At 36.8% G+C, this 16,604-nt stretch overlaps 1 protein-coding gene across 6 annotated transcripts; it reads left to right on the forward strand.

Moving 5' to 3' along the window:
- The first annotated feature begins 272 nt into the window (after positions 1-272).
- On the forward strand, positions 273-15,984 carry LOC131168164 (polyadenylation and cleavage factor homolog 4). Of its 6 annotated transcripts, none has more exons than XR_009140227.1 (8): positions 273-1,250; positions 3,933-4,034; positions 4,452-4,712; positions 7,365-7,490; positions 7,582-8,034; positions 11,746-13,833; positions 15,258-15,492; positions 15,570-15,984. XR_009140227.1 is itself a non-coding variant. In XM_058127426.1 (7 exons), exons 1-7 carry the CDS (start codon positions 867-869, stop codon positions 15,270-15,272), a joined length of 3,429 nt encoding a protein of 1,142 aa, XP_057983409.1. In that variant the 5' UTR covers positions 273-866; the 3' UTR covers positions 15,273-15,984. The 6 variants fall into 6 exon arrangements, 2 of the variants coding, with proteins under 2 accessions (XP_057983409.1, XP_057983408.1); XR_009140228.1 differs by having other exon boundaries at positions 15,578-15,984; XR_009140229.1 differs by having other exon boundaries at positions 15,258-15,417; positions 15,549-15,984.
- The last annotated feature ends 620 nt before the right edge of the window (positions 15,985-16,604 follow it).

A 16,604-nucleotide genomic window follows, 5' to 3' on the forward strand; every position in this document is an offset into this window, starting at 1 on the left:
TATTATAAATTATATTAAAAATATAAACTATTAATAATTCGGTTAATCGGTTAACCGATATTTTTTTAACCGTTAATCGAAGCGAAACCGATTAACCGAAAGTTTGTAGAATTTTAATCGAACCGATCAAATCGGATTTTTTACCCGAACCGAATCGGTCAATTTTGACCAATTAATTCGATTTTCACCGAATTATGCTCGCCCCTATAATTGGCTATTTGATTCAATTCCGACTATAAAATAAGTCCTAATTTCAAAATTTGTGCGAGTTTCGGTTTACGCCTGAAAATGTAACAGCCAAGCATTCCCATCTCCGCCCCATTTATATCCCTAAAAAGCAAAAACCCAGTCGGGCCACCTCTTCTTCCCCTAGTTCACCACGGCGGCTCTCTCTCTCTCTCTCTCTCTTTCTCTCTCTCTCTCTCTCTCTATGGTCTCTTCGACGCTCGCAGACAGATGATATGCACAACAATTTTAAGGGGCCGAATCTACCTGCGAAACGCATGAAAAACGACATTTCGCTTGATTTGAAGACGATCGTTGTCTTGACTAGCTTCATTATCTGTGTTCTCTCTCAGATCAAATTAAATCAAATCAGTCCGGCTTATCTCCTTCCCAATTTGCATATGTATTGAAAAATATCAGAATCCTGTGCTATTTCACATATATTTTTGAGTGATGCTAAGTTAGGGTTTTATATTTTTTTTCCTAGGGTAGCTGATTTCAAAGACTCTTGCATGAGTTGTTGTACATTTTTTTTTTAATTTTGTTTTTTTATTTTCTTGATTACGGGGTATGTGTAAGGTTAGAAAGATTAGGGTTAGGGTTTTGATTTCTTAGGCAGCCTTGTATTGCTTGTTTTGGTGATGGAAATGGAGAGTTCTCGTCGATCACTTGAAAGATCGAGAGAACTGGGTTTGAAGAAACCCCGATTGGTTGAAGAGGCTGATCGTGATCGCAACCCAAACGGTCGCGCCTTACCTCCTCGCCCTGCAGCTTCTGGAACCAGTTCGTTGCCATCAAGGTTCCGAACAAGCGAGAGAGATGCTGAGAGGGATTATTCAAGTCGAGGAGGTGCTTTTCAACAACAGCAGCAGCAGCATCAGGAGCTTGTGAGTCAGTACAAGACTGCACTTGCTGAGTTGACGTTCAATTCGAAACCAATCATCACTAACCTCACCATTATCGCTGGCGAGAACCTGCACGCAGCGAAGGCCGTTGCTGCCACCGTGTGCGCCAACATTCTTGAGGTGACTTCAGTTCTGTACCGATCTTACATACTGTATCAAACTGTAGATGTTTATGTTTGGTTTCTGTATTTTTTGATTTGTAAACAAATTTTATATAGAATGGATTTTTTTTTTTTTACTTTTTAATTTAGATGCTGTTTGGTATGTTTCTTCTTTCCACAATTTTGTGAGAGTGAGCATTACTTAATTGCATATAAATTTCAGATTATTTGCCACATGTTGCGCCCTGCAGATGATGTATTCAGCTAGTTGTGGTTTTGACTTCAGTGTTTGCTGAGATTAATTACCTAATTTCAGTCCCTGATCATTTTTTTGTTGAGATATTTGGAATTTGGTCATCCAGCTGAGGGCATGGTGAAAATAATGAGCAGGGGGTGCAGATTTGTAATTAGTAACTGTGTAAGATTGTTTGTTATGAGAATTACAATAAGGGAGTTCTTAATTATGAAAATGTTTTGACTCAATAAGCTGTTTCAAATTATGTGTTTGGCCACTTCGCTATTCTGAGAGGCCTCGATTATCTACTTTTCTCTCTTTTTCATCCTGTTTGTCATTTAACACTACAACCTCCTATGCAAAAGATGGAAACTGAGGAAGTACATAACAATTGCCGCAAATGGCATAGAAGGTGTTTACCACTTCAAGTCTTTTGAGTGCACTATATCATGTTGGCTGCATCCAGGAATGTTTGTCTGTATGGATTTTGTGCTTTAGGACCAGTGAATATGTATCTCTTGTATTTGTATTCAATTAGATGCATAGGATTGGAGTGGATCCCAATGAGTATGCTTTTGAGACTGCATCGGAGGTGCGCTCCCCCATTTTTAATACAAGTACCAAGTCCAATTTGCATTTTGGAAATGTGGATAAAATCAGACGGATCCATTGCATCCCTATGGCTTTGTTGTGGTATGCAACAGCAGTAAATTTTTTTGGCCCATTTTTAATGGTATAGTATTCCTTCACGATTGTAGAATTGTTGTAACTATTATAAACAACAAGGAATTGATCTAGGTATGATTTTCTGCTTTAGTTTTCCTCCTTTTGATATGTTACCAATGGTTGTCGATATTGTGTTAGATTTTTGTATGTGAGGAGCTTATGCCAAATGTTTGACTTTCTTTCCCTTCGGATGTTATGTTTAATGCAAGAAGCTTGACTTTGTACCATACAGACACATTGATCTAATAGGTGTCAATTTTTCATTTGTTAAGGGATACTTTGCTATTGCTATATGTATTGTTCATATTCAGTATTAAGATAATTGAAGTGTTATCATTCTCCAGTCAAGGTTTTAATGGTGGCAGTTGGGGGACTTCACTCATATTTTGATAATCTGAAAGTTTGAGCAGCTTTTAATCAATATTTGGAAGATATGATCCAGCCTAAAAACCTTATGCCTTTTTTTTTAAAAAATAATTAGAAGTATATTGCTTTCCAATGGGGAAGATGACATCAATGCCTTGAAAACTTCCAAAGTTTGCTGGAGTTGAGGATATGGTTTTTAAAATGCCCTGAATTTGTTTTCTTAACAATGTAACTATTCTGTCTTTGCATGTGCCTGGGTGCTTGTGCGTGTATATGTGATCATGTCATTGCCACTGTTGCTTTTAAGATGTGTGAGAATAATTTGTTGTATTTTTATTAATTATTATGTCCTACATAGTTTTATATGGATCCTAATTGTTATTTTTTATATGTTTGTGGATGATATGATGGATGGAAATAGAGGTGGAGTAGAATCTACCATCTATGTTAGAATTATTGAGAGATGCTCTAGAGTTTAGAGATATTATGATAAGTAGGAGTAAGAGAGAATGCATAAAATGATATTATAGTAATTCAAGAAGGATTTATGGTGAAAATGTCAAACTAGATGTTCAAGAGATTCCTAAGAGTTGCAAATTTCATTCCCTTGGATTTATTATTTATTTCTTTGTTTATTATTGTTATTATTGGATGTAAAAGAAAGTCTATTAAGAGGAGATATAGAATATACAAGGAGAATAAGTAATCTTCCTAGACTAAAACATAGAACAAAAACGAAAGAAAAAACAAGTACATACAATAAAAAAGAAAGTAGAATGAGAAATTGAAGAATATGTGATACATGGAGTAATTGGGTTGAGTAAAATGGGGAAGTGCATTTGGTGTGATACATGCTTGTAAGATATCAATAAAATAAAATTTTGTAGAACAACTACAAGATTAGCTATGCTATATGGATTAGAATGTTGGCAAGTAAGATACAACATCCAAATATTGTTTAGATAAGAATGTTAAGATGGTTAGGTGTTATATTTGAGGAATGAACACTTCCATGGTTAGGAGTAGCACTTGTAGAAGATATGATGAGGAAAGGGCAGCAGATGCTTCGGACACTTGGAATGTAGATAAAATAATGCTCAAGTGATAATGACTATTTGGTTGACATTGGAGGCCGTAACAGGGTGAGGTTAGACTGGGTGACTTGGGTTGTTGTAAGAAAGGATTTGAATGCTTTGCACCTTTTCGAGGATATTGTCCTAAATTGTGTAGAATGGCATAAAAAGGCTTTTATAGCTGAACTCACCTAAAGGATCTTTATGTTTCTTCAGTGTTGTTGTTGTTGGTCTACCTTTAAAATTTCCACATCATTCTTCCGCTATGGATATTGTATCTGATTGCAACAATGTCATGCAGGTACCTAGTGAGCAAAAGCTGCCATCACTCTATCTCTTGGACAGTATAGTGAAGAATATTGGCAGGGACTACATTAAATACTTTGCTGCCAGATTACCTGAGGTTAGATTTTTATCTATTTGTAGTGTTTCTTTTTACTTGATGTGTTTTTCAAATAGATGATGCATCTTTCATCTATATTTTTCTGTTTCTAGAAAGAAAATACTTGAGAGTACCATGTTATTCATCAGTTATATATTTTATGTTTTTCATAGGAAGATACTTGAGTGCTCAGTGCACTGTGTCGTCACTTCCCATATTGGAGCTTGTGGATGTAAAAGTTTTATTGGTAGAAATAAAAATAACTCTCTATTTTATCCTTGCCATCTTAATTGTGTTCATTGATTGTCCTGTTAACTGCCTTCTACATTATATTAAAAAAGAATGCCTCCACTACAATTGTATTTGCAATTTTTATCTGCCACTGTATGCTCGGTGTTCCCCTAGTTGGTATTTTCCAATTTTCTTGTGCACTTCTAGGTATTTTGCAAGGCATATAGACAGGTTGACTCTTCAGTTCATCCTGGTATGCGGCATCTTTTTGGAACTTGGAAAGGAGTTTTCCCTCCTCAGCCTCTTCAGATGATTGAGAAAGAACTTGGCCTTCAATCGGCAATTAATGGATCATCTTCATCAGCCTCAACATCTAGGCCTGATTCACAGTCGCAACGGCCACCACATAGCATTCATGTGAATCCCAAATATTTAGAGGCAAGGCAGCGTCTTCAGCAGTCAAGCAGGGTTAGTGAAGTTCAATTTATAAAATGTTAAATCATGTTGTGTGTTTGATTATGCTTCTGGGATCCTGCCCAGCTTATTTGATTCTTGTGGTTAGTATAATTATTTTTGGTGTTATAGTTTTTGTGAAGCTCCTGTATTGCCATTATTGGTCTGCTTCAGCAACCATGACATGTATGTCAACTGTATATAATGTTGTGAGCACTTTATATCTGTCAGACTGATTTGCAAATTAATAAAGTAACTTAAATTTCTTCCAAGTTTATTTTGGTATAACTGAAATGAAAGAAAGCTGTCACATCACGTTATAGATTGTAAACTAAAACTGCTATGTTGCTTTCCTATATTCTTCTGAGTACCAAAAGAAATGTTTACTTTGGTTAATACAAAATTTTTTCTTTAGTAAAATCTGTTCAATAGGGATTATCTTTATGTTTATGCCCTCAAAACATATACCTGAGTTATTAGAAAAGGTTTTTTTGGGGGGGGGGGGGGGGGGAAGAAATTGCGCTTTTGCTGTGGGCATGTCAACTTCCCCATAATACACAAATTTAGAGCATAATTTCCCAACTTATTCCTTTTGAAATTTCTTTTCTCTGCCAATGATGATTTAGCCAGATATAGTTGTGGACTAGGAGATGACACAGAAGGTGAGGATATGGGTATGATTTACCATTGGACACCAGTCATTTTTTTTTTTTAAGACCTTAGGCAAGCAAGGGTGGACTGTTGATGCCATTTCTTTGTAAAGGAATGGATGTGCCTCTTGCTGCTAGACCACAGTCTCAATAACTACAGATCATTGCTGAGGTTTTGATTGAAGGAACACAAGACACGACACAAGTATTTCAACCCGAACCTTGTGGGGGTTGTTGGATGTTCGTAATTGAGTGAAGAAGAAGCTGGAGGAGGAGGGGACCCACACATAAGTTAAGAGGGAAGGAAGTGAAGTTTATTAAAGTCAAAATGGTAGGATTTCGAATTACGAAGGCAATGGGGAGGAATCTTTACCTTCCTATGATCTTGAGGTTGAAGAGTTGTTAATTGAGAATCAATAAGGGAGGGAGAGGGAGAATAAGGTAAGGAAGGTGGTTTGAACATGGAAGTGGTTGAGAGGGCTGGCTGACAAAGGTAGAAGCTTTGAGTCATTCCTGGATGGCAAGAGTTGGTTGATCCATGCTTTGAGAGCTCAAGTCACAATTGATGCAAGGATTTTAATGGGAAATAGTGTTTCCACAGCAACTACTTGTTTAGCCAAGTTTTCTTACTGCAATGGCAAAAACTTTGGAAATGACGCTCCAGGAGCCAAGCTGGGGAACGCTACCATGCCTCTAGGTTTTTCTCTCACCCCATGCCATAAGGAATTAGAAAATGAGGGGATGCTTGAAACATGTGACCTTTTTTAGGGGGGAGAGAATGAGGAAGCCCAGGAACTCCTGAATTGTTTGGGACTCAATTTGGCGAGTCCTTCTGGGAATGAGGTTAGAATTCGAAATGAGGGTGTTAAGGGGAGAAGAAAAGCCAAAACATTTGAGTAGGGAATTGGGTAGATTGGCCTCCTCTGTTAGTTATGAGAAATGAGGCCAGTGTTTAGGGGTCATGGTAATAGAGACATTTTGTTTTTGCTGGAGATTTGAGTTAGGGGGATCAATACTCAACTTTTTAGAAGCATTTGGGATCTAGGTTCTAAGGGTGTGTGCACTGTGTGGTGTTTCCTTCTTTAGGGGCCTTGTAGGGCCAATTAGTGGCTTGAGACATTAGACTAGGCTTGTATTTTAGGGTCTTTTTCCTTGTTGATTTTGCAAGAGGTTAGGGGTGTTGGGACTTGGTGGTTTACTTCTGTGTACAATATTGCTCACTTTTCTTAGCATAATGGCTGTTTTGAAGAATTGGCCGGCTCAGACTATATAAATCGCATTAGGTTGTGGGGGTGATTTCAATACTACCCAAACTCTTTGTAATATATATATGTGGTCATTGTAATATTATTTTTTGTAATGTAGATGCCTAGATATAAGTAATATATATATATATATATATATATATATATATTGTTAAAGCTTGATAAACATTGTTGGCCCTAGCAACTTAAGCTTTTAGGTAAAGTCGCATTCTAACATATGTCATGCTGACATCATTGGGGTTTTAAAGCCATGAGAATTAGAGCCTAGGTCACATGTTTGATTTCTAGAACCTAGCATGCAGTTGCTGGAGAAAGTATTGTGGCCAAGGTTTGGCAATAATCGGCTTGTGCGATGGATGTTTGGGGTGCTGCTCAAGTCACAGGTGAAACATGGATCTTGGGCTGTTGTGGTTTTAAGGGATTTGCATAACATTCTCTTGATCAACTATAGCTTTTGTGTAATGATAAGTGCTCATTCCTACAGGAAGAATAGTACATCACACACACAAGGCATACACACATTTAATATAGTACCTAGAAGACGAATTAGCTTATCATATAGATAGGGAAATCATGAGACAAAATTCAATTCACATAAATCAACCTTAGGAACAGTTTTTCTATTCATAAAAAAATCAACTTAAAGTGGTTCAACATCAATGTTGTAAATACCTTATTTTCTATCAAATTTTATTTATTTATTAATTTTTAAATACCGTCTCTGTAGTTTTACTTTGTTTTATGTGGTGAAGGCAAAAGGTATGGCCAATGAAATAACTGGATCTGTGGCTGATGCAACTGAAGATATGGAGAGGCTGAACAGAATGGCAGGCATGGGTACTACTAGGCCATGGACAGAACTTTCCGTTAAAATTCATGTATGCAGGAGTGTTTCAAATTTTTTTTTTCCTTTTCAATACGTTTCATATTCTCATGGTTTATTTAAGCATGGTATTGTTGTATTTTCAGAATACTCATCGTCCCCATAGGGAAGTGCTGAGTGAATCTGTTCATGAGAAGACAATAGGTGCAGCATATGGAGATTATGAATTTGGTTCTGACGCTTCAAAGCCTTTGGGCTTGGAGACTGGGAGAGCCAATGAGAGGGCTACTGAGCTTGGGCATGACAAGCAGTGGTATGGAGCTGGCAGTGGCGTTTCAGAAATTTCCCGCCAACGAAATGGTTTTGATATTAAGCATAAATTCCCAAGTTATTCAGCATCCAGATCTGCAAATGCTGATGTGCATCCACCGCAAACACAGAGCATTGCAAGTAAACCCAGTAGTGGGATGTCTTGGAGCTGGAAGAACTCTGAGGAGGAGGAGTTCATGTGGGGTGATATGAACTCTAGGTTGACTGATCATGGTGCAGCAAATAGCATGATGAAAGATCGATGGAATCCAGATGATTCCGGAAAATTGGTAAGATTGCAAAAATTGGTCTTTGAAAATTAACGCTGTGGATGGGAGAATGGAGTTGGGCCTTGGATTTGGAATTGTGTGCATTTTGACAAAGTACAATATTAATTTTTATTGTGGTTTTCCAAATCCAATCAAAGCCAACTCCAATGTTTAAATTGCTCCCAAACATAGTGTCTTATTACCATTGATGCTTTGGATTAGTGAAATTTATTGGAGGTTAAAATTTATTTGGGCGCACTTATCGAAGATCATCTTCATTGATGTCTCATTTCATTATATATATTACAAAGTACTTGAAATAAAAAATGAAATCTACATGTCATGTAGTTGGCTCACAAATGTGCTTTGGGTGGTAATTATTTGTTTGGGCATGCAACATGTAGACCAAAGTTAATTTTTAATTCAACGATAAATTCAATAAGAAGTTAGTTTAGGAGACTAGGATTAGATTAGCACCTTGGAATATAGGGAGACTAGGATTTGATTAGCAACTTGGAATATAGGGATACTTGTGGGTAAAAGCATGGAAATTATGGACACAATGATTAGAAGAAAAATTGGTCTAATCTGCCTTGAAGAAACTAGGTGGGTGGAGGAGAAAGTTAGAGAAATTGAAAGATCAGGATTTGAACTTTGGTATGCTGGAAAGAAAAACATAAGAATGGGGTAGGAATTATTGTAGACAAGAACTTAAAAGATAGCATTAGATGTCAAAAGAGTAGGGGATAGAATTATAATAATCAAGATGGTCTTAGGCCAAGAGATAGTAAATGTCATTAGTGTTTATGTCCCTCAAGTAGGCTTAGCAGAAAACTTTTAGAGACAATTTTGGGAAGATATGGATAGTGTATACAAGACATATCAAGGATTGAGAAATATTCATAGGAGCAGATCTGAATGGACACATTGGAAAAAATAATAAAGATTATGAGAAGATACATGGAGGATATGGATGTGGAGATGAAAATGAGCTTTGATGATCTTAGACTTTCCTATGTCATATGATTTTATTATAATGAATACTTGCTTTAAGAAGAGAGAACACTTAGTAACCTTTAGAAGTGGAAAAAATAAAAATCAAATAGTTTTTTTCTTAACTAAGAGGGTAGATTGTTTATCGTGCGAGGATTGTAAAATTATCCTAGGTGAAAGCTTAACCACACAACGTAGAGTTTTAGTGTTAGAGATGTGTATTAAAAAATGTAAGAGAAAGGATAAAAATAAACTGAATACTTGTGCCAGAAATTTCCCTAAGTGATTTGCCAAGTGTAAGAGAACTAGGTGGTAAAACCTAAAGGAAAAAAATATAATTTAATTTAAAGATAAAATGATCAAAGATGACGATTGGATTATAGAGGATGGTGTATGCACAAATACTCTTTGGAGTAGGATAACTAGCTCTATTAAAAAAATAGCAAAAGAGATTTTAGGCGAATTAAGAGGAAGATTCCTGAATAACAAAGAAAGTTGGTGGTTGGATCAAGATGTCTAAAAAACTCTTAAGACAAAGAATTTGGTATAAAACATGACAAATATATAGAAACATGGAAAACCTTGAAAAGTATAATGAGGCGACAAAAGACGCAAAAAATGCAGTTAGTGAATCTAAACATATATCATTTAATAATTTGTATGCTATATTAGATACAAAAGAAGGGGAAAGAGACATATTTAAACTTGTTAGAGCTAGAGAAAGAAATAGTAAGGATTTAGGTAATGTAAAATGTATAAAAAGTGAGGATGATATTGGTTTGGTTAAGGAAGAAGATATAAAAGAAAGATAGCAAAGTTGCTTTACTAAGCTATTTATGAAAACCAAGTAGAAGATTTAAACATAGAATTGAAAAATGAAAAAAAAAAAAGACTAAAAATATGAGATTTATTTGCAAGAGTAAATGAAGTTAAGTTTGCACTAAAAAAAGATGAAAAGTGGAAAAGTTATAGGAGTATCTAACATCCCAATTGAAGTTTGGAAATGCTTAGGTGGTAACAGAGTTATATGGTTAGCTAATTTATTTAACACAATTATAAAAACTAAAAAAATGTCAGATGAATAGAGGAAAAACACTTTAATACTTATATACAAAAATAGAGATATTCAAAATTGTAATAATTATTGTGGAACTAAACTATGAGTCATACAATGAAACTATGGGAAATGGTAGTTGAACAAAGATTAAAGCTAGAAACGAAAACCTAAAAAAATCAATTTGGTTTTATGCCTAGGAGATCTACTACAACAGCTATATTTCTTTTAAGAAGATTAATGGAAAAGTTTAGAGAAAAGAAGAGGGACTTGCATATGGTATTTATTGACTTTGAGAATATGATAGGGTACCTAGGGAAGTTCTGTGGTAGGTTTTAGAAAAAAAAAAGTTTATGTTGTATGTATGTTGATGTCATTAAGGATATTTATGATGGAGTAATGACTAGTGTTAGGACTATAGGTGGAGATACTAAAGAATTTCCAATTACAATAGGTGTACATCAAGAATCTACTTTTGAGCCCTTATCTTTATGCTTTAGTGATGGATGAATTGATTAGGAGTATCCAAGATGAGGTTCCCCATGGTGTGTTTTGTTTGCAGATGGTATTGTCTCAATTGATGACACTAGTGGTGGGAGTACAATCTAAATTAAAATTTTAGAATCTAGAGACTTTAGGATAAGTAGAAATAAGATAGAATATATGAATTGTAATTTCAGTAGTAGTAGGAGGAATACTGGAGACAAAGTTAAACTTGATGATGAAGAAATCAATAACACTAGTGGATTTCAATACTTTGGATCTATTATGCAAGTTGAAGGAGAAAATGAAGAAAAGATGTAATGCATAAAGTTAAAGTAGGTTGGGTTAATTGGAGAAGTGCTTCGAGTGTGCTTTGTGGTTGTAGAATATCTTTAAAATTAAAAGGGAAGTTTTATAGGATGGCTGTAAGACTAGCTATGCTATATGGATTAGAATGTTGGGCAACTAAGAAACAACATATCCAAAAATTAAAAGTTGCCAAGATGAGAATGCTTAAATGGATGAGTGGCATAATGTTAAAAAATAAATTAAGAAATGAACATATTCGTGGTATGTAAGGTGTAGTTCCTATAGAAGATAAGATAACAGAGGGACGACTTAGATAGCTTGGACATTTGCAATGTAGGCCACATACTGTGCCAGTGAGGAAGAGTGAATTAGTTACTGTGAGAGGAAAGAGAAGGGGTAGGGGTAGACCTAAACTAACTTGGAATAAGATAGGATTTAATAGCCCTGAATTTGTAAGAGGAAAATGTCTATGATCGCATAAATTGGTGGAAAAGGAGTTATGTAGCTGACCACACCTAGGGGGACTTAATGCTTCGTTTTTCGTTGTTGTTGTTGTATTCTGAACAGAAAATATATTTTCTTCCTCCCGGGTTGCAATGTTTCGTGGGTTGCAGTTTATGACCTTTTTTCTTTGAATAGTGAAGTGGACTAAAAAGTGATTAAATCGTTTTAATGCTTGTGCTGTTGAAGTCTTGCATGTACATTACCTAATAAAATAAATTTTCAATCAAAAAGTTTCCCAAGTATAGTTTGAGTCCAGACTCTGGCTGATAGACACACTGCAGACACACTCACGCTTACTGGTTAACATTGTGAGAATTTTTCTTGAGTTTAAAGGGGGAACAAATTTGGACAGTTCATTGTATTCATTGCATGCTGTATTTCATCTGCAGGATTTTGAAACCCACCTCCGAAAACCGGAAAGCATGAACAACGTGGGGTCTAGGGTTGAAAGAGATGCTCCCACTGATTCACCATCCCAAGAACGGAATGAACATGCAGTTTTTGGACCTAGGACATCATCTTCATGGTCAATGCAGGAACCACACTCGATGGATGGGCTGAATCTGTTAGGTACCAGTACTAGTTCTTTGCCCAGCATGGGACTGCGACCGCAAATGGGGTCTTCTCATGGCTTAGCCTCTGGTGCTGGCTTGTTTGCCAATGCCTTGGGTTCCAGTGGAACCACAGGGCAACAACAAGGGCGTCACAGTCATGGAAATGCATCACCTTCTGGACAGTCACTCATGCTCCAGCACCCTTCGTCACCGTCATTTTCAGCCCGCCACCCACACCAACTATATCTCAATTTGGCTGAGCAAGACAATAATCAAACTCAGTCCCTACCCCAGCCTGATTTTAAAGCATCCCAACTTTCTGGGCAGTTTAACATAGGACATCATAATCAAGTCGCTCGGGACACAGTGACTATTCCAGCTCATAACATTCAACTGAGCAACTTGCAAAAATTACAGCTTCAAAAGCTGCAGACTTCATCTCCTTCAATACCTTCTTTTCAATCAAAGCACCGAATTCCCTGCTCACAGCAGATGCAGGTTGATCTTGCACAACCTGAATCTTCTGCTCAGAGCCAAAAGCCTCTTTTGCCTCAGATCCCAGCTTTTGGAAGTCACTCATCAATGGTGAATTCTGCTGCATCAGAACATTCAAGTTCTCTTGCTGCAGAAGTCCCTGGACAGTCGAACACAAGTAGTCTGTTGGATGCCGTCATAAAGAGTGGAATTCTCTCCAAAACTTCAGCTACTGGTACTGTATCGAAACTGAGTTTTCAAGACACGGGGCCAATGCTATCACAATCAACTGTTCAGCCTCCTCTTCCAAGTGGGCCTCCGCCTACCCAGTTTACTTCATCAGGGCTTATAGTTGCATCTACAGCTTTATTAGGTCCTCATTCTCATGAGAACTCATCAAATTTTGTGAATCCTTCTCAGAGAAAGTTTGAACGACCACCACTTCCGCCTGGTCCTCCACCTCCATCTCTTGTAGGTGGTGCATCTGCACAAATTTCAAATGTTGGGAGTAACACTGTGAATCCAATTACAAATCTTTTGAGCTCATTAGTTGCAAAGGGTTTGATATCTGCAGGAAAGACAGAGTCACAGGGCGTGATATCTGCAGAAAAAACTGAGTCTCCCAGTGTCATGCCACTCCAAGGGCCCAATCAATCCAAGAGACCAGGTTTAACCACTACTAGCTCTATGACTGTTTCTTCTGCTCCAGTTTCCTCAGTCATTGCTGCTTCCTCTACCACAGATGAGGCTTCTTTCTTGGAGCCTGATGCTAAAACCATGCCAGTTTCTTTGGCTCCAGTTCCCTCTGCTGTTCTTATTTCATCTGCCATCAATGAGGTTTCTTTCTCAGAACCTAATGTTAAAAGCTTGGTTGCCTTACAGTCCTCCACAGCGGAAGTTAAAAATATTATAGGCTTTCAGTTTAAGCCAGATGTAATCCGAGAATCACATTCTTCGGTTGTCAGTGGCCTCTTTGATGATCTTCCACATCGCTGCAGCATATGTGGCCTCCGACTTAGACTTAAAGAACGGCTTGATAGACACTTGGAGTGGCATGCTTCAAGAATTACTGAGTCAGACAGTTTAGGTAGTGCATCAAGGAAATGGTATGTAAACTCAGGTGAGTGGATTGGTGTAGGACTTCCATCTGGGTTTAAGTCCACTTGTTTGGTGGAAGGGCCTCGAAATGCAACAGAAGAGAGTGAGGAGATTGTAGCTGCAGATGAAAGTCAGTGTGTGTGTATTTTGTGTGGTGAGCTGTTTGAAGATTTTTACAGTAAAGAGAGGGATGAATGGCTGTTCAAAGGAGCTGTGTACATGACCATTCCATCTCCATATTATGACGGGAGACCCGCAAATGAGACTTCTGCGCAGGGGCCTATTGTACATGCACATTGTATCACAGAGAGCTCAATTTGCGATGTGGGATTGGCAAATGGCATTAAAATGGTAAGCTTCTTTATCTTGACAGAGGATGTCAGCTGGTTTGACTTTATTGTTGATGGTTTGTGTATTTATCCATTGAGATATTAAAGCCCACTCCATTTGATGTGCTCTACTCCATGATTTTCCTGGTTGAATTCAAATATGATCTCTTTGATCCCTTCATGTCTGTTGGATTGACTTGCTCAGTAAATTTGCCCGGGAACTTTGATTTACATTGTTTATGATTGGCAAAGGTGAGTGAACAATTAAATAATTTTGCTGTTTTTTGGTGAAATATTTTCAATTTTTTGTTCTATGCTTTTGATATTTTGATGGCTTAAAGGCCACAGTCAATAACCATGTCATTTATTTATTCCTCAATTTTCTCTTTTGCATGAAACCTCTGTGCTGACATTTGGGATTGCTTGAAGATGGTTGCATGCCAATTTTACCTGGTTTTAAATGTGCTTTCATATTTTACTTATGGATGCATCATTATCGTTCCCTATTTTAAAATAATTCTTTCCCAATAACTTTTCTCTTTTGCATGAAACCTCTGTGCTCTCATTGGGGATTGCTTGACGATGGTTGCATGCCAATTTTAACTGGTTTTAAATGTGCTTTCATATTTTACTCATGGATACTCCATTATTGTTCCCTATTTTAAAAGTAATTTTTTCCCAACAACTTTCGGAGGGTTCCGTTGCTGCAGTTGCTAACAACAACATTATTATTATTAAAAAAATATAATGAATAAACATGTCATTTGTCATTCTTTTTCTCTAATCATGGAAATTTTAATTGTCCCAACTTAAGGAGGCTTTATGGTACTTAATCTAGATTTAGGACATGGACTTCTGAAGATTGCTTACTGTTGGCTGAAGTAAACTGCTTTCTTACCATTTCTCTCCATCGTATTCACATAACCATTATTATTACTATTATTGTTATCATCGTCATCATTATTATTATGATTTATTTATTTAGCATTATTTTTGAAAGAAGGCGAGAAAGAATATATATTAGCTCAAAAGGGATATGATTACAACCAGAAAAAGAACAGATGAGTAGAAAATTACAGAACTTCCTAAATCTCACAACTCCTGACTCATGAGATACAACATTTTGTATCGTCTACAATGCGAAAAAGAATCTCATCTCTTCTAGAGGACAAATATTAAAAAAACCGTTCTATTTTTGAGTTTCGAGATGTGATGCACACTGACAGTGGTAGTGATGCAGCACAAATCAGTTGTCAGGATTCAAGCTGCAGAGTTATTATTATTGTTATTCCTTTTTCTTTGTTCTTCTCTCCCTTCTCTCTTTCTCGCCCTCCTTTTTGTAAGTAGTTGCCTCCTAGATGTGGTTCTTTCTGATGAATGATTGATGACACTTGCATTAGCTATTGTTATTGATTTTTTCCTTTATTTTTTTATGTTTTTGGTTAGGAGGAGGATGGATAATGCTTCAATATGGAAAGGGTGACTATCATTGTGCAGGTGTGGTTGGTTGAAGCAGGCTAAGAAAGTCTGGTTTACTATTTGTGGTATATTTGTGCTTGGGAATGCTGATTCACCTTTGGTGCAAAATGGTGCTAAGAGCTGTCCAGTTATGCCTGCTGCCATCTGTTTCATTTCTCACAATTTTTTTTTTGATAATTTAAAGAAATATATAAAATGCCAGGTACCTTGCATCTATACTTATCTGATGTGGTTTATGTGCTATTACTCCTTTCTTAGTTTGGGACTTTGCTGAAGTAGTTTTGCAGTTATGAACAACGCCTGATGCCATTGACATGGGGAACAAAAACCTGCCACATCCATTTTGCTTTGAAATCTGCTGATGGCATGCTGCTGTATCATAAAAACAGTAAATGATCTCGACCTGTTTTGTTGTTTTTTTTTTTAATCCTTTTTTTGTAAGTTTTTAACTTTCTTTGACATTTTTTTCTGGAATTACATTGGTTGTCAAACAACAATCGATTGTTACTTGGCGTTTGAGAATGGAATTCTTCTCCACTAGCTTTCTGGCGGTAGTTGGCGGATGGTTTACTCTCTTGTTGATTATTAGTATTATTATTAATCTTTTGTAAACTTGAAAACATTGACTAATGCAATGTTGTACTACCTTGGAAAATATGGACTCCTATTGGAACGCCTAGGGTTTGTTAGTTGATGCTGGGTTCTCTCTCTCTCTCTCTCTCTCTCTCTCTCTCTCTCTCATTTGTTGAGATCTATGTTGCTCTTATTTGGCTAGAAATGGAAAAGATGAGCGGTGTAATGTTCTCGAGGTTGCACACTTTTTGTATGTATGATGTTATAATGTGAATTTGAATGTGTACGTGCATATAAAATTTCATTCACATTTGCATATTCAAATCCAAAGCTGGAATTTATTTTTTCAAAGTAAAATTTTCTTAAGAGCATACTTTGGGAGTAGAATTTTGGAATCCAGTTCGTTGCCTTGTTGGACTAACTGATTTGAATTTGCGTGGTGGGAAGATTTTGTTTCTTACATGGCTTGATCATTTCCATATTATCAACGAGAACTATCAGTATTAATTGGATTTTTATTTCTTTGAGCAGTGTTGGGGACAGGCAGCATCTTTCTAGTAGTTAAGAAGCAAGAGGGGGGAGTGCCCTCGCCGAATTTCGTTCATGAACTTAATGTTAGCGTATGGTTCCCTGGGAATGGCCTCTTTAAGGCTGTTAGTGCATGGTCCACGTGTGTGAATTGCTACCCACGAGCAAATTTTGTCTTCTATTATTGGCTTTTTGTCCCGAGTGTTGAAATTA

Source organism: Malania oleifera, chromosome 11, assembly GCF_029873635.1.
Source record: "Malania oleifera isolate guangnan ecotype guangnan chromosome 11, ASM2987363v1, whole genome shotgun sequence".
In the NCBI taxonomy this organism is placed as follows: domain Eukaryota; kingdom Viridiplantae; phylum Streptophyta; class Magnoliopsida; order Santalales; family Ximeniaceae; genus Malania; species Malania oleifera.

Excerpts from the sequence above, each read along its gene's own strand:
- LOC131168164 (XM_058127425.1), top strand. The coding sequence starts at position 867 with ATGGAAATGGAGAGTTCTCGTCGATCACTTGAAAGATCGAGAGAACTG. Across the intron at positions 1,251-3,932 it reads TGTGCGCCAACATTCTTGAG|GTACCTAGTGAGCAAAAGCT; the intron begins GTGACTTCAGTT and ends AATGTCATGCAG. Across the intron at positions 8,035-11,745 it reads CAGATGATTCCGGAAAATTG|GATTTTGAAACCCACCTCCG; the intron begins GTAAGATTGCAA and ends TTTCATCTGCAG.